Raw genomic sequence first — 24,162 nt, forward strand, 5'->3', positions numbered from 1 at the left:
TTGGGTAATCCAGATCTCAGCTCTTGGCTCATTTTCTGGCTCTTTCAGCCACATCTCCACTCAGATCCAGAGCAAAAACTCAATTCTGGATTTTCACCAAGATATTCATTCTTACCAAGCACTTCATAGTTACTTAAGACTGATGGAATTACTGGGAAAAAAGGAAGGCCATGGGGCAACTCTTTACTGCTTCATATACCCTTTGTCTTTATCTAAACTTTCACTTCTCCTGCTTTCACCCCCTCCTTCCTGTACATGTGTATGTATACACATACATTTACAGACACAATATGTATATACATATATATACGCATATACATGTAATAAATATATCATCTAAGATTGTTTTTGAATCAATATTTTTAAGCTTTATTTTTTTTTTTGGTCAATACCTATAGTTTGTTTTTTTTTTTTTAAAGATTTTATTTATTTATTTGACAGAGAGAGATCACAAGTAGACGGAGAGGCAGTCAGAGAGATATAGGGAAGCAGGTTCCCTGCTGAGCAGAGAGCCCGATGCAGGACTCAATCCCAGGATCCTGAGATCATGACCCGAGCTGAAGGCAGCGGCTTAACCCGCTGAGCCACCCAGGCGCCTGTTTTTTTTTTTTTTTTTTTTTTTTTTACATTTTTACATTTTTACATTTACTGAAAACAACAAACCTATAATTTGTATCTTTCTACCTCCCAGTGTTTGCTTATTTCTGAGATTTTCAATCATTGTGCTTACTTTTGGATCCAAACCTCAGGGAAAGAATCACACTTTTTCATTAACTGTTAGGACAAATGAAGAGTGACACTGGAGTTTATCTCCAATATGAGTGCCATCACTTCCCCAGAGGCCCCAGACTCTATTAAGTTTCCCTGGTTCATGCCCCCAGAGCATTCTTGGTTTTTCAAAAAGCTCATGTCTTTCTCCTGGCTGGTATGAACTTGGGTATTAGCGTATTGTACATGTCCTGTTCACTATTGTGTTCAGAGTTCTAGAACTGCCCCTCTACCCAGTAAAGGTGGAATGAATAATTGATGGAGAATTGGTGAAGAAGGAAGGTGTTGGGAAAATCATGGCTGTTTGGTACATCAGTCCCAAACATTCAAAAGCACTCCTCACTTCCTTTCTTAGACTTACTAGTCATTTAGTGATGTAGGCAAGTTATAAATGTCATATGACCTCTTCAGTATACTTCATAATACCTTAAAATAGGACTGGGCAACAATTCATAAACTTAATCCATTTCTAAGTATCAAAAATCAAGGAAATGCCTTTGTTTATATGGGAACTTTAAGTGCTTTTCCAAAACCCATGGCTTCATAGCATTAAGGGTGCTAATATATTTAGTTTTAGATGAAATATCAAAACAAGCTAACTGAAGCCTTTGTAATAAAAATTCTATGTAACCAAAAATAATTAAGTAAGAAAATAGAGTAATAATATGGTATCAAAATAATAATGTCTTCCTGTCTCCTTTTAATGGACACTTTATGTTTGTAGTACCATCAATTTAATGCAATCATACGTTTAACTTCCACAATTTAATTTCATAGAATAAATCCTCAATTTTCACCATAAATGCTGAAAACATTGTTATGTTTTATAGTCAAAGCAACATTGTACAATATTGGCTCAACTGGGCTGAGCACTCAGGTTAAAAAGATTGATCTGTCTTTCCTCTATCTATCTATTAATCTATCTGTCATCTATCTATCTATCTATCTCTCTATCTATCACCAGGCTCTAATTTACTTATAGTGTTATCTCTGGGAAATTGAGATTTGTAAGTGATAATTTATTAAGCACATCATTCCAGCAAATTATTATTTTATTTTCATATAGTTATTATAGAAATATGTTCTCCTTAATAATAGCTGTCATTTGCTAAGTGCTTATGATTCCTAAGGCCCTGGACTACCCAAAGTACTTGATTCTCTTCACTGCTTCCTCATAAAACTGACAGATGCAGCTGTTACTATCATTTCTGTAAGAGAGATGAAAGAAACAAGGTAAAGAGACTAAGGAATGCGTCAGTGTTTAAATGGATAATGTGGCAGAGCTAAATGTTCACATTGTTTAGGTTAGTTTAAGTCATTAAATTGTATAACTTTATTTTTCTTTTTTAATTGTAGTCATAGTATATTTTTAAGATAAGGGTAATTTAAATATGGATATAAAACATTTATTTTATTTTTGTTTTTTTTAAAGATTTTATTTATTTATTTGACAGATAGAGATCACAAGTAGGCAGAGAAGCAGGCAGAGAGAGAGAGGGGGAACCCGATGCAGGACTCCATCCCAGGACCCTGAGATCATGGGCTGAGCCAAGGCAGAGGCCCAATCCACTGAGCCCACTCAGGCGCCCTAAAACATTTATTTTAGAAAAAGGATCAGGATTTAAGTGTAGATTTTCAAGGATAGAATGATACTTTTTATTTTCTGATGTTAATAATATTTTTAACAGGTAATACTTTTATGAGTCTAAAACATCAGAATAATAAAAATACCCATAGTAATTTAAATCTGTAAAAAACATCCAGCCTCTATGTGCAAGATGTTTTCTCTTCCTTTCCTCACCTGAAGCCTTAAACAGTAGTCTCTGGCAGTTATTTTATTTTTAATTTTTTAATTTTTATTGATTGATTGATTGATTGATTGTGCAGAGGAAAAAAAGATTTCATCTGGACATCTGGGAATTTATGAGGGTATATATCTTTAATAAATTAATAACTAATATATTTATTTTATTTTCTGACACCTTTTATTTACCATTTTAAACATAGAGAGAATTTGGAAAACTGCAGTAAACACTCATATACTCTCCATCAAGAGTCCACAATTGTTAACATATTGCCACATTCAAACACCTTTCTCCATTTATTCCCACACATGGATAAATCCTCTTGCTAAAACATATGATAAGAACATCATGAAACTTCATTCTTCAATACTCCTTACACAAATATTTGGGAATTCAAGGAATATTCTCTGCATAACCATAATACTATAATTATTCCCAAGAAAATTAGCAATAATTTCATAATAACTTTCTTTTTCTTAATATTTTTTATTATGTAGGTCACCATACAGTACATCATTAGATTTTGACGTAGTGTTCCATGAGGCATAGTTTGTGTGTAACACTCAGTGTTTCATGCAATATGTGCCCTCCTTAATACCCATCCCCAGGCTAATCCATCCCCCCAACCCTCTCCCCTCTAAAACCCTAAGTCTGTTTCCTGGAGTCCATAGTTTCTCATGGTTTATCTCCCCCTCTTATTCTGCCCCTTCATTTTTCCCTTCCTTCTCCTAATGTCTCCACACTAACCATTATGTTCCACAAATGAGTGAAGTCATATGATAATTGTCTTTCTCTGTTTGACTTATTTCACTTAGCATAATCTCCTTCAGTTCCATCTATGTTGATTCAAATGTTTGGTATTCATCCTTCCTGATGGCTGAGCAATATTCCATTGTATACATGGACCACATCTTCCTTATCCATTCATCCACTAAAGGGCATCTTGGCTACTTCCACACTTTGGCTATTGTCGTCACTGCCAATATGAACATTGGAGTGCATATGGCCCTTTTCACTACATCCGTATCTTTGGGATAAATAGCCAGTAGTACAATTGCTGGGTTATAGGGTAGCTCTATTTTTAACTTTTTGAGGAACTTCCACACTGTTTTCCAAAGTAGCTGTACCAACTTGCATTCCCACCAACAGATTAAGAGGGTTTTCAAAAAAAAAAGAAAGAAAAAAAAAGTTTTCCTTTCTCTACAACCACACCAACATTTGTTGTTTCTTGTTTTGTCAATTTTTGCCATTCTAACTGAGGTAAGTTGTATCTCAGTGATCTCAGTGTGATTTTGATTTAAATATCCCTGATCGCTTATGATGTTGAACATTTCTTCACATATCTGTCAGACATTTGTATGTCTTCTTTGGAGAAGTGTCTGTTCATGACTTCTTCCTATTTTTTGACTTGATTATTTGTTTTTTGGGTGTTGAGTTTGAGAAGTTCTTTATGTATCTTGGGTACCAGCTCTCTATGTAGTGTCATTTATAAATATCTTCTCCCATTCCCTGGGTTATCTCTTAGTTTTGTTGACTGTTTCCTTTACTGTACAGAAGCTTTTTATCTTGATGAGGTCCCAAGTGTTCATTTTTGCTTTTGTTTCCCTTGACTTTGGAGACATGTTTTGAAAGAAGTTGCTGTGGCTGATGTTGAAAAGGTTACTGCCTATTTTCTTCTCTAGGATTTTGATGAATTTCTGTTTCACATTGAGGTCTTTCATTCATTTAGAGTTTATCTTTGTATAGGGTGTAAAAGAATTTTTGAGTTTCATTCTTCTGTATATAGCTGTCCAATTTTCCCAGCACCATTTATCAAAGAAATTGTCTTTAACCTTTGGATATTTTTTCCTGCTTTGTCAAAGATTAACTAATCTTTGACCATAGATTTGAGGGTCCATTTCTCAACACTCTGTTCTATTCTGTACAGTTGATCTATGTGTCTGTTTTTGTGTCACTACCATGCTGTCTTGGTGATCACAGCTTTGTAGTGTAGCTTGAAATCAGGCAACATGATGCCCACAACTTTGTTTTTCTTTTTCAACATTTCCTTGGTGATTCGGGGTCTTTTTGGTTCCATACAAATTTTAGGATTGCATACAAATTTTAGGTTCCATATAATTTTTTCCAGCACTTTGAAAAATGGCATTGGTATTTTGGTCAGGATGGCATTGAATGTATAGATTGCTCTGGGCACCATATAAAAATCATCTATGAGAAGCCCACAGCAAATATCATTCTTAATGGGGAAAAGCTGAGAACCTTTCCCTTAGGAACACAACAAGGATGTCTACTCTTTCCCCTATTGTTCAGCAGAGTACTGGAAGTCCCAGCAACAGCAATCAGTCAACACAAGAAATAAAAGAATACGTACTCAAATTGGCAAAGAAGAAGTCAAACTCTCTTCCCAGATGACATGATACTTTATGTGGCGAACCCAAAAGACTCTACCTCCAAACTACTAGAACTCATATAGCAATTCAGTAATATGACAGGATACAAAATCAATGCACAGAAATCAGATGCTTTGCTATACACTAGCAATGTAACTGTAGATAGAGAAATTTGGGAATTGATTTCAATTATGATAACACCAAAATCTTTAAGATGCCTTGGAATAAACCTAACCAAAGAGAAAAAGGATCTATACTCTAGAAACTATAGAACTCTTATGAAGGAAATTGAAGAAGACACAAAAGGATGGAAAAACATTCCATGCTCATGGATCAGAAGAATAAACATTGTTAGAATGTCTGGCAATTATTTTAGCGGATATACTAAGCTTTTTCTGTAAACTATGTTTCATTTTTTTCTGTCCACCTGGTTACTAATAATCTACAAATGACCAAACAGCAAATTGATACTTGTGAAATAAAAATAAAATCCTAATGAAGGTGAATTATCACCACTGAGTTATCAAAGATTAATTATGAAATCATTCTTTGGCTAAAATTTAAAAAAATACAGAATTTTTATAGAAAATTGTTAGAAATTGCTTCATTGATAAAGTAACTTTCTTTATCCCTGTAAATGATAAAATATTATTTTTTGAAATTAATAAAAGCACTTTTTTCTACCTGAAGATAAATTATATTTTAAAAAATTCATAACTTCAGTGTATTTATAAAATATATCTTATTTCCCCTACAGAAAGATAAAGAAGATCAGTGGCTAGAGAAAAAAGTGCAGGGAAATAAAGACCACATTATTTTGGAGCATCTACAGTGGACAATGGGGTATGAAGTTCAAATTACAGCTGCCAATAGATTGGGATATTCAGAACCAACAGTCTATGAGTTCAGCATGCCACCAAAGCCAAACATTATTAAAGGTAAGCAAAACTATGTACTTTCTTAGGTGGCTATAAATATGATATCATCTTTTTATAAACTCCTCTGGAATTTTTCTTAATACTGAAAACATAATTTCATAGAAGGAAGTGTACATCCTGACTTCTAATCATGGTTATTGTGACATGTCTTACTCCAGATTTCTCAAATTGTTCTTGCCATGGGGTACCAGTTAGCTGGTAAATGCACTTTGACAGCTTTGGTGGTCGAAGGGATGGGAAGAGAACAGAAAGAGGGGATGGAGGGTAAGAATAAAGTGTCAAAAACCAACATGAAAGATTTCTATTAAGTCCAGAAAATCTTTTGCAAAGAAGACGTCTCTACCAAACACATGGAAGCTGGTCCTTCACTTTTGGAAAAATGTGGTCAAAGATAATGATCAGCCCATCCATGACTGATCAAGCCAGTTGATTTTGGAAATACAGACTCAATCACATGGTGAGGCAGAAAAACTACAGATGTACCCCAGAAAAAAAGTATAACTAGGGTTTCAAGGAGGCTCACAATATTTCAAGACACTTGACATCAGTATTCACAGTGCACTGGTGAATTCTATCTTTATTAAGTAACAGTGCTTGCATCATTATATGCTAGTGATGCTATAAAAGTCCAAGGGAAGGATATTAACTTTTTTTTCAGATACATGCTCTAGAGGTAAAGATGCAAGAATTTGTCCAGATTCATTGTCATATTTAACTCTATAAGTTGTCACATGGATCATATTTTAACATCCATCATTCCTTTAAATATAATATGTAACATTTACTGATGAATTTTATACATACATGTATGCATATATGTAATATACATATACTCTTCATATGTATATATGTAGAGATGAGAGCCGCATATTCATAAGCGTGACTTATTGAAGTCCTATTATATTAGAGTATCTGTATTGTTACATAACACTGTTGAGACTGGGAAAAAATAAAGTGTGTTAGTTCAGACATGCTCTTTAGCCCTCTTGTGAGTTCAAACTGATATTAATCTCATTATTACGAGTTTGTGACATAGTACATCTTTTTTTTTCCAAATTGAAAGCATCTTTATACAGTTAATCTTTCTGTTAAAAAATAATTACTATTGGTTATATGTATATTACTATTGGTTAAAAGTAATTGATATTTGGCTTTGTATTGTTCATATTAATTAATAAGTGCTTCCAATTACAATTTGAAATTAGGAAGCTGGGAGCATCTAGGACTAATACTGATATGTTGTAATGGAATTTTTAAAAATTTACAAAGTACTTGTGCATTTGTTATCTCATTATCTCATTTATATATCTCTGAATCTGAATTGAACAAGGAAGAATTATACTCATTTTACAGATGTAAATTTGGAAGGTTAAGGGATCTGTTTCAAGGTCAGAGCTACTTTAGTCATATGACAAATCCAATACCCTTAATAAGATGATACACCTAAGAATAATGGTTGAATATACTATTGAGTTCATTGCTTCTGTGAGTTTTAAACATCAGTAACTACCTCTACAAATACATCTTATTTTTGTAGTAACTATCTTCTACGCAGATATCAGCAACATGATATAAATATGATTCTAAATCTGAGTCAGAATCTTCAAAGGAGGATTGCAGCAGTGTACTCCATTTTCTTTAATCTTTTATTGCTCATATGTGTGGAGAAAAATAATTATTTTTATTAAGATAAAATTAAACTTGCATGAAGTTGGAAGACAACATTTTAGTAACATTTTATAGGTAATAAATTGTGAAAAAAATAGACTTTAGGTAGGTTACTTCCAGAGTCCCTGTTATTTTTTATAAAAAATCATTTTTGAAGGATGCCTGGGTGGCTCGGTCAGTAGAAAGTGTGCCTTTGGCTTAGGTCATGATTCTGGGGTCCTGGGATTGAGCCCCATATCAGGCCCCAAGCTCATCAGGGAGTCTGCTTCTCCCCACCCTCTGCTGCTCCCCCTGCTTGTGTGTGCTCTCTCTCTCTTTCTAATAAATAAATAAAATCTTTAAAACAATCGTTGTTAATAAAAACCAAAAGTAAGTATGGACAAAAGGGTAAATAAGAATATATGTATATACATACATACATACATATATAGACACATACATACATATACAGGCACAAAAATACCTAAGATATACTATGATACATTTACTATAAAAATGTATTTTCTTTGAGTTTCAGAATCAGATTGTGGGCAGTACCTAGAAGATAAGTGAAAAGAATTACGATTTATAATTTCAGCTTAGCTCTTGTTACTTAATTTCCCTTGATACACATTTCTTTATCTCTAAGGTAGTTTCTTCTGGTCCTTTGATATTAAGATTCATTCGTTTGTTCCAGATATTTACTGGGATCTTACTCTGTGAGAAGGACAGACATGGGTACAGAGGAATGACCTGTGAAAAATACAGACTGGCCTCTGCCCTCAGGGACTTTACAATCTAGTAGGGAAGGTAGGCGTAAAGCGTAGGGTTAGAATAATGACCAAATAATTGCAACTAGTAGATGTGCTTGTGCTGTGTGCTGCATGAAGGGGTTTGGCACTTGTACCTAACTTGTGAGAGGGTGGAGTTCGGGAAGGGTTCCTTCAGAAAGTCCCTTTCCAAAAGAAACTTACAAGAAATGAGTCTTCCAAGGAAAGTGTTATATAAAAGCAGCCTCTGCCTGGGAAGTAGATACAACATGGTTGAAGAGAACCTGGAAGTGTGAACAAAAATAAGGATGAAGAGGGATCTGCGACCCAAATAATCCAAGGTCTTCTGAAAATGACACAAGCAATCTTAAAAAAAGTTCTTAGAAGTGATAAGAAATCATTTGCAGCAGGGACATTATATGAGTAGATAGACATTACAGACAGATTAATCTAGCTCAGATGGTGAAAGGGAGAGGTGGGTGAATAGAACACTTGGAAAAAAGTGATAGCAGGAGCAAAAGAGAACTGGAGTAAATTCTGGACACAGTGTAGATGTAGGTTTACCTTTCACGTGTAACATACTGAATTCAGTAGATATTGATGACTTTGAGTTTCTTGCTTGGATAGTTGGAATACTGTTGGCATCATCTCTCAGGATAAAGAATTTGAGGAGCAGGATTTGGAGAATAGGGTCAAACACAAGATCGGTTTGGTGGTCTTTAAGTTTGAAATGTCAAGTAGTAGTTATATGTATGTGTATAAAGATGAGAAGATAGCCATAGATTGGAAACATATATTATTATGTTAACAGGTTCATAGGTGAATGGTATCTGAAACCTGGGTGAGGATAAAATTAGACATTGAGTAATGCCTAAGCTCTATGAAAGGAGTCGACATCTAAAATACTCATAGATGTCTCCCTGGTACCTAGAATTGTGACTGGCACAGCACAGGTATTCAAGGAGTACTTCTTGGGTAACTGAGTAGAGGATGAAGAACTGAGTCCCAAGGAACTAAGATATTATACAGGAAGAGGAAACCACAGCAGACCCTACCCCCGCCCTCTGAGACAAAGATGTAGAGTTCCTGGCAAAAGAGAAGACAGTAGTGTCTTGGAAGTTAAGAAAGAATCATCTTTCAGGAAGAAAAGCTGTAAATCACATATGCCACTTCAGATGCTGCTGAAGAGGTCAGCGGAACTCAATGGAAAGGGATGTGAAGTGTCCTTCATACATACAACTTTGCTGAAGTGGCTGAGAGAGAAATTAGGTAGGAGTGGGCTGAGGATTTTATGTGAGGTGAGGAGGTTTAGATTCCATGTTTATTTAATGCTTTTAAGAAGGTTTTCTGTGAAGGTGAGCAGAGTTAAAAAAAAAAAAAAGAAGAAAGAAAAGAAACAGTGTTAGAAAGACTTTTAGGATGAAAAATGCTGGAGTGTGTTTTGTAGCTGATCATGCAGTCAAGAAGTCAGAAAAAGCTATCTGAGAAGGTAGGAGAAGAAATTCCTCCTCTCTAAACTGGGTGGCTGATACAAAGCAATAGCAGCCTCCTAGACAAGGGGAAAGAAGAAAAGATTATTTATAAAAATGTTACAAAATAATGTTAATTAACTGTAGCCACAGACTCAAATCCTCAATCCACTGGCTACTCAAGCCTCATGGAAAGCCACATTAAAGATATGCCTTTATAGTTTAAGCATTGTTCCGTTTGGCTCTAGAGGTTTCTTGGGGCAGTTTTAAGGGCTGTGATGGGTGATGGTGAATTTGGGAGCCTTTATGTCCATGATATCCTACAGAGTTAAAATTATATACTGATAAAATAAGGAAAATAATCTGTATATGTTTTCATCAAAACTACTCTTGTATGATTTCTTATTCCATTTTAAAGTAAATATTATAAATTCACTCATATCTGAAATAAGTTATCTATAATAAGCTAGCAGGTCTTAAGTCTTTTTATTCTAATTTTAGAAGATGTGAACTTTACAAGTTAATTTAGTTTTAATTCATTTTTGGTAGCATGCCTTGTAAACTGTCTAAATAAGTTTACGGACTTTTAAAATGAAAAAGCCATTGCTTATGTGCATTTAATATATTTAACCCTTGTAAGCAATAGGCTAAATATGGAATACATGTAATCATTGGACTGAAGAACTATTTTTTTAACAATATGCTCACCTTACATTCATACATTACATTACATACATATATATATATTACATTATATACAAACACATGCACGCACACACACATATACACAATATATTATTGACAATACTGGCTTTTCTTTGTATGTGTATTAGAGGATACCACACTTCTCCATAGTTTATTATTCCAATTTAAAAAGTACTTCATGATGAATAGTATTTTCTCATTTTCTTTTATTAAATATGTGTTTATTTTGAAAGATGTGTTTCTTGAGTTACATAAAATTGGAGTGCAAAATCACAATCCTGTTCTTTTTTGGAATATTCATAACAGCATAATGCCATCTCACTTTATTTATAAACAATGAGAATATTGAACAGTTATAACAAATTCTATTTTTTAACTTTATTTTAAAATTCTTTTTTTTAAACTTTATTTTATTTTTTCAGTGTTCCAAGATTCATTGTTTAGTGCATCACACCAAATTAATTCTTATAAAATAATTACAAATCTATGGAATAATAGTCTGATAAAATGACTTTTATGGATTTGTTCTGTAATCTTTGTGGCTAAAAACACTAGTAGTTTGGTGGTTTGAATATAATCTAATGTTTTAAAAATTTCTTGATGATAAATTTATTTTGAAAAACATATTCCACCATTTCTTTTGGTTTATGACAGGTTGAAAACGGTCTGTTTTAGCAAAAACAATAACAAATTTTTTAGTAATTGCTTCCTTTCTCTCCTTTTGTTACTATGAATTGAACACGTCTAATTTTAACACTATCAATATAACTTGGTGACAAAGAATTCCATTCATACATTGTTGAGATCTGATGGTAAAACTATTCTACCATCTGAATTCAAGCACGTAATAATACATCTATGGGAGTTCCTCAAATTTAAGAAGCTAAGAAAGAATTATACAAATCACCACCACTAAATATGCTGTTAAAATTTTTCAGGTTTTTTTTCTTTTGTCTTTTCATGATCATTTGATTATACTTCTAATGAGCTGAAGAGTGAAATAATTTTGATAACACTCCATCTAGTTCTAAGCAATACTAATATACTCTTACAGTTCTGAATAGCTCAACATGAACAAAAAAACAATATATTCAAGTGCATGGCAAATACTAAAATGCCTTCTTAAAGTTAAATTTATTATCTGTTCAGAATATGAATAACAATTCTAAAACAATGGTGAAATTGAGTTTTAGTTAATTGGAAAGAACTTTATTTTAACTATCTGGAAATCTCAGTCAAAGCTAAATATTAATACTACACCCAAAACAATATTTCTTTGAATTTAGCACGTAATGAAAAAGTCAACATAGTTTTTCATGATTTATTTGTTTTCAAAGTTATTTTTAAAGAGGTACAATGACAGGGTTGCCTGGATGGCTCAGTGGGTTAAGCCTCTGGCTTTGGCTCAGGTCATGATCCCAGGACCCTGAGACCTGGCTCTCTGCTCAGCAGAGAGCCTGCTTTCCTCTCTCTGCCTGCCTCTCTGCCTACTTGTGATTGCTCTATCAAATAAATAAATACAATCTTAGAAAAAAAATAAAAATAAAATAAAGAGGTACCGTGACATATGTCTAGAGTTTGCCTTTCGTTAGTTGGATCAGGACTCCTTCTTTCTATTCTTATGGCCAATTTTCATTGTGTGAATATGTAATTTTCATTGATATTTCTTGATAGTTTATTCACTATTAAAATATAACTACTTTAATTAAATATTTCTTCTAAGATACAATGGCAGCGAAAAGTACTATCAGTAAACATTGCAGAATAAAACGAGTTCGTATCTACAGTAGCAATGTGATTTTACCAGTATAGGGTTACTATCAGTAAACATTGCAGAATAAAACGAGTTCGTATCTACAGTAGCAATGTGATTTTACCAGTATAGTAGCACAGTGAAATGGCAGATGCCTTCTCGGTTATAAGTTGTATCTTCATTTGAGAATAATTAAGGTGCCTACATTTAAAGAATCAATGACAGAACTACTGTCTGATTTATGTGTAGTAAACATTATTAATATTGAGTATTAATATTGAGGCTCAGCTATGATTTAATATGAGGCAACTATTTAGAAATGTTTTATACAGACTTTAGCCATTCTTTGTCTTGTATCAAAGTAATTTTTTGTAGGTAATTTGTAATGACTTTGTGTAAATCTTGCATTAATTATTTTCTCTTTTTTTTTCTTTCCTACTGTCACTTTTTTCTTTTTCTTGACTTTCATATATGTAAACTTACTCTTTTCTTCCTTAATTATTTTACTTTTACTCTGTTTTCAAAAACAATTTCCGTCATGCAGATAAATGCTGTGAAGCGAATAAAGGTGAAAACAGAAGCAAGTCATGGCAGCTGAATGCTGCTGGGTTTTCTTTCATTCTAGCCATAAGTTTGTCTTGGATGTTTTAATGTTGTTGTTATATGATATTTCCTTCTATGCCCTGCAAATTTACAAGGCTAATCTGAAATTATGATAAAAGGTTTTCTATGGTCCAACTAATTATGCATGTATCTTCACCCATGAACAATTAGCCTATTTTTCCCTTCCCCAAATTGTCAAACTTTAAAGTAGATAATTTGTCAGAAAATCACTGAAAGAAAGAGAATCAGGATTGTTTCTTCCAGGATACAGTTCACTGAATAATTTGCTTCATTCTAAAGTTTCCTTTAATTTCTGAAGTTGACCTTGTTAAATATCATGTCACTTTTACTTGGAATGTAAGCATTTGCTGCATCTAACCTCTTTTATTTGATTGTTTTGCAAATCTAATTCAATATCCATGAGCATACATTGTATAATTAGTAATTTTATTATGTAGAATTGTGGATCTTTTATGTTGGTTTAAAATGTTATCCTTTAAAATTTAAGTTTCTAACTTTATGGACATTTATAAAACTTCATAGTGTTTACCATTTATATAAAACATAACCCTGATAACTTTTATTATATTAGATGTGTACCCCTATTGTGCTGCCTATTTTTCTTTTAATGACCTAAAATGTCATAAGGAATAAAAGTGGAAGAATTTCTTCTTTTAAATTTGAACACCAATTTTAAAGTATCCATTTTTTATTATGTGAAAATATCTCACTGCAGTTGTTCCAAAGTAAGTAATAAATTAAGTTTTAATGTGTTTAAAAAGTGGCACTCTGTTCACTGGATAAGGACTGTACTGTGAACGGGCATCAGCTTCTCTTACCTACTTCTTGAGAGAAGATGAACTTGAGGTGAGAAGGAGGTGTTGCTACATTCCATTTTTCAGAGGAAGCTGGATTTGAGGGAGTATCATGAGTAATGATTTCAGTTTTGACATTTTCATTCATTAGGAAATAAGAAAAGTGTTTTGTGCTTTTTACTCTCAAACACATTCTTCAAATGATTCTTAACACTCATTCAGGACAATTAGAAAACAATCAGATTTATGTATATCACAAGAGTGACCATACCTATCTGGTAAATTAAATGATTGGATTCTGGGCTTTGAGAGTGTCCCTCATCAAAAACTATTTATTTTGCTGCATGAAAGCATTTTCTTATTCTTTAAAAAAAAAAAAAAAAAAGCTACAGGATCCTATTACGTAAGACGTAACGCTAGACTTCTCCTTAGTAGTCTGTTTTCTTTATCTTTTCTAAATTCTGCTAGGCACTGCTGTCCTTTCTTCTGACCTAGCAATGGATCCTTTAGAATCCAAAAGTAATCAGTCCACAGATTAAACACTTTTCTATTTTCTTTCCTTTTCTTCTGCTGAGACAAAGGAACTCCCAGACTTGAGCACGATGGAACTCTAACCTGCTTATGGAGAATGTTTTGTTTTTAAAATCACCATGGCAGGGGTGTCTTAGTCAGTTAAGCATCTCCCTTCAGCTCAGGTTATGATCCTGGGGTCCTGGCATTGACTCCATATTGCTCAGTGGGAATCCTGCTTCTCCTTCTGCACACCCTCCACTTGTGTTCTCTTTCTCTCTCTCTCTTAAAGAAAGAAATGAAATGAAATGAAACAAAATTGCCACAGCCAACTTTTTTTTTTTTTTTTAATTAAAGAACTAATTATAAGTGCATGTTATATTCCAGGAGGTCTATATTTGGAGAGGATATGTAGACTGGTTGGCTACTAATAACCAGAAAGTGCTGGGAAAGAGAATGCCAATAACTCTTCCAGGAAGTTTTTCCTGTTCACTATAACCTGCCTGAATCTTTCCAATAAGACAAAGGCTTCCACGAGATTTATGCAAAAATTATTTTGACATAGTATATGATAGAAAATGCTTTTGTGGAGAACATGGAATATGGATTTCATAAGATAACATAGCTGATTTTTAAAAATTTAATATTCTATGACTTAAGGTCACCAACAGTGATATGATGAATACTCAAAGTCAGGTTTACATGGTATTTAAAGTGATATTTTGACAGTTGAGAAAATAATCTCAAATGAAAATTTTATTGTCTCACAGAATTATTTACATTTAACAAATTCTTCACTTAGTTTTTATAAACACTTAAGTACAGAACAAGTTTTTAATCCTGAAATTAATAAGCAGTGTATCACTTGACCAAATGTTTATGCTTAGAAGAACAGTTATTTTGCAGTGCTGAGAAATGTGTAAATTCTTGAAAATAGATCCTCAGACATCTTAAAATACAGGTTCTGTGCTTTGGTTTATTTCTACAAGAAATAGGAAAGCACAAAACTCTGAACAGCACAGCTATAACATTTCGATAATTGAGACCTTAGAGATTATAAATTACCTTCTTAGATTTTTAAAAAATCTTAATAATATGTAAGTTTTGCTACTAAATTATCATTTTTATTATCTGAGTTTTAGTTTTGTTATATACAACCATGTAATCGGACCCTGCTGTTTAGTCTAATTAGTATCTACCTGTGGGTATAAATGAATGTGATTGTTGGTAAACAAAACATAAAAATTCAACTTTTTTTAAGTCTCTCCTTCATATCATCCAGTGATGTTTTTTTCAACCAATAAATTCTTAAATAAAATCCTGTGTCTAATATGTATAAAATATGAACTTGTGTGTTATGGTGAGTTTTCTGTTAACCATTACATGTAATGTGTCTGTGTCTGCAGATATGTAGATCATATCTCTGAATGTTAAATCATTCCAGAAATTTGAGTATCCTCTACCAGTTACTAAGTTAGTTGATTTGCTTGAGGATGATTGCTGCAATTCCACGTGCAGATCAGGATTAATTTCGTCTATAATCATGGATATTTCCTTTTTTCTCCTCCTCGCTCTTGCCTGATTTGTCTTCTTTTCTTCTTTTATTATTTACGCTTCTGGTTTCTCTACTCCAAACCAAACTCTGTAATTATTTACCAAATCACTAGAAGGCTCACCTATACCATGTGCCAGATGTGCTAACTGAGTATGGCTAGAAGGTAGCAGAAAAGTCTTTTCTAGCAAACTTCTTGTGTGGAAAATCGTAGGTCAATTTCCACTTTGCATCCTCTCTCCTCATATTAGTCATTGAAAATAATGACATTTTATAAATGCTATTCATACTATTCCAAAAACATGACACAAACGAACATATGTATATTCATTTGTGGTAGACGTGGATAAGATTAAAATGTCTTAGAGCTTATTTTTAAAAATTTCTTTCCTTTAGCCAAAATATCTTAAGTATTTCAAAACAGTAAATAAATAAATATATTTTAGACACTGGATTAAAAATTTGTATGTAATTTCAATTAGACATATAAAATGAATACATGCATAAATAACTTAATTGAAAATAGTTTTCACTATTTAAATATACAGCAGGTTTTTTTAAATTAAGAATTAAAGGGGCGCCTGGGTGGCTCAGTGGTTTAAAGCCTCTGCCTTCGGCTCAGGTCATGGTCTCAGGGTCCTGGAATTGAGCCCTGCATCGGGCTCTCTGCTCAGCAGGGAGCCTGCTTTCCCCTCTCTCTGCCTGCCTCTCTGCCTACTTGTGATCTCTGTCTGACAACTAAATAAATATAAGCTTTAAAAAAAAAAAGAAGAAATAAATTAAGAATTAAAAATACAAGTATGCACAGAAGTTCATAAGTTATACAGTTCAGGTCAATTTGGAAGCCATTATAATTTAACTGAAATATATTCCATGTAAGAATGGTGACTTATCATATTTAATTTAAAACTGAAATAAGGAAAATTCTACAGTAGTTTCAACTTAGAACATTTGGATTTGTGATTATTTAGTTATAGTCAAAAAAAAGAGTGTGCAGGAAATAATTAATCTTTTTTGGGATAGGATGAATTCTATTAGACATCTGAAAACTATTGTATTTATTAATACGGTATACCTAAACTGGGAATGGAAAAATAAATTTTAGATTTACAAATGATTTTAGTGATTTAAGATAGATATTTATATATCAACAGTAGAATCATTAAGTATGTTCAGGTCTAGTTTTCAAGAAGAGTTAGCTCATGTTACTTGTAACAACACTTTCAGTTTTGAAGTAGTTAGGCAATCTCTCTCCTCATGTAAAATTATCAGAAAATTTCTCCCTGTTTGTTTTTGGTTATGACATTAACTGCATTAAGAACTTTAAATAGTGTGTTACAGTGCTACCTAAATTAAATGTCATTTATAATTTTCTTTTGCCCTTATGTATTATAATTTTACTTATCATGAAGGTTGTATCCACATGTGTCATTTAATGTATTTTATTATGACTCAAATCTGTGAGGTGTAATATCCTTTAAACAACCTTTGAATAGGTACAAATTAAGTAGGTTCTCTCTTATATTAGCTTTTTTCCTTCCTTCCTTCCTTCCTTCCTTCCTTCCTTCCTTCCTTCCTTCCTTCCTTCCAATTTATTCTTTCTAATATTCTCTCTCCCTTCCATTCCTTTCATTCCCCCTCTTTGTCTCTCTTCCTGGGCTCTTCTCTCTCTTTCCCAACCCCCTCCAGCCTTCCATCCCTTTCTCTCAATTTCTGCCCATGAATAAATAGGGTTTATTTTTTCTATTTCTTTTTCATTAATCACTGTTAAATCTTAAAGTCTTACAATTTGTGCTATGGATATATGTCCTAAAACCTTCAGAAAGACTAATTCATTGAAGGGATAGCTCAAATTTGCATACTTTAAATTATGGGAGCTGCAAATATTCTACAAATTGCCCTTGAAATTATCTCAATATGCATTGAAATTGGTAAAAATTCCATTCCCAGCTGATTATGTCATAAATAATAAAGAGAATTATTTAATCACTGTTAATACTTGATAGTTTATCTTAGAATCCAGAAGGTATTACCACAGTAAATTTTAGGACCTAACTAAAGGAAAAAAATCTTTCTAACCTCTCCTTAACCTGATCTCTTCTGTATTACCATCTAAATGGGTAGAGTTAACATTTAAAGTTACCACTTTTTTTAACTTTTAAATATAAAGCTGTAGTATTATCTCTTTTTAATTTATTGTACTTAAAAACTTGATGAAATACATAAAGGTTATAATAGCATCTTGACAGCTTCTCAATTTTTACCTAAGGCAAACAACTTCAGTAAACTTAAATTTAATTGTTCTGCCATAAAGACAGAGATAAGAGTGTGATATCAATGCTGTGTTTTCCAAATACCTTTGATTTTATTATCTTCATAATATGAGCCAGATAAAGATTTTCTGATAGTAATCCATTCTTCTTTTATCGCTATTAATTAATTTTAAAGCCTAAATTGAAAGAAAAATCGAAACAGCTAAGGAACACACATATGTTCAAGAGTTCTATTATTATATCTGTGCTGATCTGAACTGCAACTGATATCCTTATGGCTCTGTTGGTAGACTATTATTTTACCTAATTTTTAAAGAAAGGTTGATTCAAGTAGACTCAAATTTCATTTTAAGTGTGAATTAATTAAATGTATTTTTAGTTATAATGTAAAGTTTCTTAACTTGTATATGTTCAAATTCAATTAACTTATTCTTTATTATTCCATTTTAACTAATGAAAATGCAAAGTAACATATTTATAAACATTGCATAATATTAAGAGATAGCATCTTTTTCTTAATTATACCATATTTATTTTTACTATATACTTGTACTAAATGGGCACTATGAAATAAATCTCCTAGTTAATCTTTTTTTTAAATGCAAGCAATTAAAAATTACTGTTTTAAGTAATCTCCATGATTCATGAACTTCTTTAAGAATATTTTATCTCACATCTTTCACTGATTTTATGTATAACACTTGTGTTTTAAAGTGACAATTTCTGATCATTTTAATTGCATTTGCTTTCATCATGGCTTATTTTCTTGAAAAAAATGTATGTTATAAATGTATTGTCTTCAGTATCATCTCTTATTTAAAACCCTCAACATAATATCCAGCACTATGTGTAATCCTATGCATGTGTTTCATAGTAAATTAAATGTCATTTTATTTTCTGTACCTCTGTGTCTCCATTGTTGTAATAAAGAAAACTGAGGAAAAGCTTTGTTATATGTGTTTTCTTTATTACTGGTACAAATCTTTTCTGTCCTTGTTGTGTGTTTTCATTCCTAACTTGATCAAATCCAATATCACAATGTAATAAACATACAATCATTGAGTGACTTCTATTTGGGACAAATAATTAAGATTCATATTGCAAAAATAATTTAGAAACACTACTAAATATTGTTTCTTTCATAGTAAACTAGTTCCAAAGTCTTCTTACAAACTTCAGTGACAAGTAGGAGACCAAAATAGTCAGATTCTATCTCAATAACTAAATAATTTTATAAATGCAAGCTTTGTTAAGTAGTTTCCTTTGCTAGCAAAAGTTTAAAAAGGCAGATGTAAATGCTTAAAGAGATTTTTCAAATCTCTTTGATCAATGTATTACTGTAATTCAGTTTAAGCACCAATGGAATGAAACTGTAGAAAATTCCTAAGTTTTGCTGCTCAACCATGGACAAGGTTTGAAACAAAAATGATAGCTTCAGTTCTGTTTCTTAATGTGTACTATGCCACATCCTGTGTGGAATATTTCCTTCATTCCTCATAAAATCCCTCTGAAGTATCATTTCTCCCATATTTTAGAGGAGAATAGTGAGGCCTAAAGAAATTGAGTAGTTTACACAAAAAGTCATAATTAGCATCCAGGTCCAGGGCTCTTAATAAAACATTTTATTTCTCTCTTTGTTTTAGTACTGGACCTGGGTTCAAATGATAATTCTTTAATATGGAAATTATTCAATTGGTTTTTATAAAGTAAAAAATTGCTGACTTAGGTATGAATGCAGAAGTCTCAAATAATTATATCAAGTGCTGCATTGTCAGATAATGAAATAGTATAGAAATTACAAAGGAGAAAAAGTTCACTTTTAAGATTTTCATTATTTTAAGGCACAATCGTTCTTAATCCAGAACAGCCCACCCTCAAATGTATATCTTAATCTATATATCTCCCATCAAAACATATTTGTATATATTTCAATTAGTTTTTATGAAGTAAAAAATGTCGATGTAATATCTGTATTTTGTTGTAATTTTTAAATTCTTTCAATTGATTCAATAATTACAAAAGTTTTGTACATTGGGAGAGTAAGAAAGTTAAGTTTTCTTTGTTCTTGGTTTTGTTTTTCCTGAAACCCTTTGAAAGTGAGCTGGTATCAAATGGGAAGTATCTAGGAATCCTTGGATATTTGTAGAGTGATGTCATGGTGACTTTATGTTACTCTGTTACCTATATATTACTTCATTGTTTGGGGTCACTGTGAAAAAGCTAAAGAAATTTGAGTAAATGTATTCTAATATCCTAATCAATCTTGTTATCTTATTATGTCAACAAACTGAGGATCAGAGAAGCCCAATGATGACTAGTCATTGACTCAGCATTCCTTCTATCTTGTTTTAACAAATTACACTGAATCGGAGATGGCATAACTCAATCCCTAGTCTACAATTTATATGGTCCTGTGTCTTTGACCTAGTTCCTTTGATTTCTTCTTGATTGCCTCATAAAAAATCAATATGGCTCAGGAAAGGCCATGTACTAACCAGACAGAGTTTCTTCCAGTAATCATGGTACTTGAAGAAGTCAGCTCTTGTTATAACCTTTCTCACTTTAATTCCTACAGAGCTACTTTCCCATGATCAGTGTAATAAACTTACATTCAGTTTACAGCCCCAAAAGAATATCAAATTAAATGTAATCACTTTATGATTTTTACACATTTTCTGAAAACATCTTATAAAATTACTTTTTTACATTGTTCATAGAAAGATCATTTTCTAATAGTAAGAAGTAATATTTTTACATACTGGCTAATAAAAACATACCTAGGTGGTTTTATATCAGCATCTGTCTCTTTCATTTTAAGAAATCAAAATAAACAGCTTGGTATCAGAATTTGCATCATGGCTATATCCTTTCTTCTCTACTGATTTCTCATTTATTATTACAAAGAGAAATAATTAAAATATTTAAAATTCATATTATAATAAATAGAGAATATTTTTTCCCGCTTAGATAAGGTTAACAAAAGTAAAAATCAGCTCTTCAAACTAGCATTTCTGTTTGAGAAATGCATGAACAACTTTCAATTTGCTATTGTTCCTATATAATTTCACAGAGGCTAAACTGGAAGTATATGTTACATGGAGGGTTAAATGCAAAACTCTGATGTTCTTCAAAAATGATAAGAAAAATATTCTCTTTGCAGTGCTTATTGGTGGAAAACAGAAAAAAAATATTGTGGCGTTTTTCTTTTTTTTTTTTTTTTTTTTTTTTTTTTAAGATTTTATTTATTTATTTGTCAGAGAGCGCGAGCGAAAGCGAGCACAGGCAGACAGAGTGGAAGGCAGAGTCAGAGGGAGAAGCAGGCTCCCCGTGGAGCAAGGAGCCCAATGTGGGACTCGATCCCAGGACGCTGGGATCATGACCTGAGCCGAAGGCAGCTGCTTAACCAACTGAGCCACCCAGGCGTCCCTGTGGCGTTTTTCTATGCTAGCCAGAGACTTACTGTTCCATCAGGTGGCTCAGACATGAAGGGAAGTTTATTTAAGGGAATAGAAATATTTCTCTACAGCAGAGTGTGGTCTAATTCATTGGTGGGTCCCCTCCTACCAAACCACAAAGCTAAAAATGTTTACAACTTTCCTGTGTGTCAGTCATCACTGAGGATGCCATTTTTTTTTTAAATTATTAGAGGGTGTGAAAGATTGTTTATCGAATTTACAGACATTCCCAGTCGACCCAGACAATGTAACCATTTACTGGAAGATACAATTCTGTATTTTTTCTGTATTTTTTCTCATTCTTAGATAGACTTTACCTTTTAGAGAAGTTTCAGGTTCACACCAAAATTGAGAGGAATGTCCAGAGTTCCTATATAATGCCTGCCCCAATACATGTATAGCACCCCCCATAATCAACATGGGAAGGGTAAATTTATTACAATCGGTCAATTTAGATTGACACCACTGACATCATTTTTACTCAGAGTCCAAAGTTGGTATTAGGATTTACTCTTGATGTTGTACATTATATGGGTTTTGATGAAGGCATAATGAAATCTATCCACCATCATATCATTTTACAAAATAGTTTCATTGCCCTAAAAATCCTCTGTGTTCTGCCTATTCATCCCTCCTTCTCTCCTAACTCCTGGCAACCACTGGTCTTTTTTTACAGTCTCTAAATCTTCTCCTTTTCCATCATGTCTATAGTTGGAATCATATATTACATAGCTTTTTCACATTGGCTTTTTTCACTTAATAATGTGCATTGAAGGTTCTTTCATGTTTTTCATGATGTGATGACTCATTTCTTTTTCACACTGAATAATATTCCATTGTCTGGATGTTCCATAGTTTATCCATTTGCCCAGGGAAGGATACCTTAGATGTATTTTTAAAATATATTGAAAATCTGCACTCTTATTTTAGAGTTGAAGTATACAATACAATATACTATTTAGATGCCCTATATAATAATATACATTATAAATGGTCTTATGTGTTTAGATGTTTAATTTTAATAATGTAACTCTTTAAAATCTATAACCCTAATGCAGAAATTGAAGTCTCTAAGACCCGATGCAGTGAATGTCTAAAACTGAAAATTTTTCAAAACCTAATGTCATAAATTCTTTGGAAGATAATACCACCCATATATTCACATTTTTCATCTATTGTCTTACATATTTATAAAATTCAAAGGTTTGTAGACTTAATAATTTCATAATAGATTAAACAGTTTGGAGTTTCAACAATTTAAAAATATAAATTGTAATTTAATCCTATATGGGTATGATTCAATTTTGTAAAACAGTGTTTAAGAAAAAAGGTATTTTGGGGGTTCCTGGGTGGTTTCATCAGGAGAGCATCTAACTCTTGATTTTGTCTCAGGGTCTTGAGGTCAGGCCCCTTGTGGGACTCTGTGCTCAGTAGGGAATGTGCTTGTTTTTCTTTCTCTGTCCCCACCCAAGGCACCCACTCTCTCTTTCTCTCAAATTAATAAAATCTTAAAAAAAAAAAGAACTAGAAAAAAGGTATTTTTCATTTGTGCAAAGAATTCTATTTTCTATTTATAGAATATACCTTTAATATTAACAGAAAAAAAAAGAATTTTGCCAGTTTATGGTTAAACCAAGGGACTAAAGTTAAATTATTCAATTCTTCAACACTAGCTGATGTCTATTTTGGTCATATTCATTCCAGTCTAGGAAGGTTTTTTTCCTATAAGCCAATACAAACCTTCATTATCTTACAAGAAATACCTAAATCACTTTCACCAAAGAAAACTGGACACATATCATAAAATTTAAACTGCATATGGAAAACGTATGGAGTCAGTGAATAAATAAGAATAAATTTCAAAAGTTTGAATAAATATGACATATAAAATATTTTGTATCTCTTTCATTTTTTTGTGAAAGGGTCACTGGTTTCTACACAGGTACACTTAGCGATTTGAAATGTCAGTGTAGTTAAGGGCATAGGTATTCTGTTGTGCAAGGACTTTAGGTATTTCACAATCTCTCATGGTTTATCATTGTACCAGATTTGTGAAACACTTACAAATATTCATTTCTAAAGTTTTCAGTTATTTGAAACATTTATCAAAAAAGTGCTGTTATCTATTAGTGTTTAGCCAACTTTTTTAAAAAAATTAACACATTTTATTTCATTCTTTTTCTTATGTTAAATATATTATTTTAACTTTTTCTGAGACTGTAACAGGTTTCCATCAACACTCCCATGGAACAATAATAACTTTATATTTTTGAGTGTTCCTTTTTATAGGGAATTGTTCCCAAAAGATTAAATACCTAAAACCTTAACGGGGATTTTGTAGTGTAAAAATAAACAAACAAATGGTGTGAAGGTGATAAGCCACTTGCAATGTTATTCCACTTAAAAGTATACAGAATAATTATATGTAATTGTAAATATATATTATGAGAATGATAATATTATTTTATATTATTTTAAAATATATTATTTTTTAAAATATATTAATGGACCCTCATTATCTAATCTTGAGTCAATCACTAATCACATGTTCTAGGATGAGTCTATTTCCTCACTGCTTCAAACATCAAGCAGGGATGAACAAGCCTGGGTGCATAATGGAAATGGGCATGGAATAGGAAAGAGGGAAGACTGACCAGACATTCTCAGCCATAGCCCAGGCCTCCTCTAGCTCCCTCCCTGCAACAGGAT

The 24,162-nt window shown here is 32.4% G+C and overlaps 1 protein-coding gene across 2 annotated transcripts in view; it reads left to right on the forward strand.

Annotated features, from left to right (window-relative positions):
- NCAM2 (neural cell adhesion molecule 2) overlaps positions 1-24,162 on the forward strand; it is a 514,403-nt gene that overhangs the window by 460,310 nt on the left and 29,931 nt on the right. The window contains exons 15-16 of one of the 2 annotated variants that reach the window (XM_059164509.1): positions 5,721-5,901; positions 12,790-18,927. In XM_059164509.1, the coding sequence (XP_059020492.1) occupies positions 5,721-5,901; positions 12,790-12,896 (288 nt within the window). In that variant the 3' untranslated portion in view covers positions 12,897-18,927. Of the gene's footprint in view, positions 1-5,720; positions 5,902-12,789; positions 18,928-24,162 lie in introns of those variants that run through there. The other variant, XM_059164507.1, reaches the window with a different exon arrangement.

This window comes from Mustela lutreola, chromosome 2 (genome assembly GCF_030435805.1).
Source record: "Mustela lutreola isolate mMusLut2 chromosome 2, mMusLut2.pri, whole genome shotgun sequence".
Classification (NCBI taxonomy): Eukaryota; Metazoa; Chordata; class Mammalia; order Carnivora; family Mustelidae; genus Mustela; species Mustela lutreola.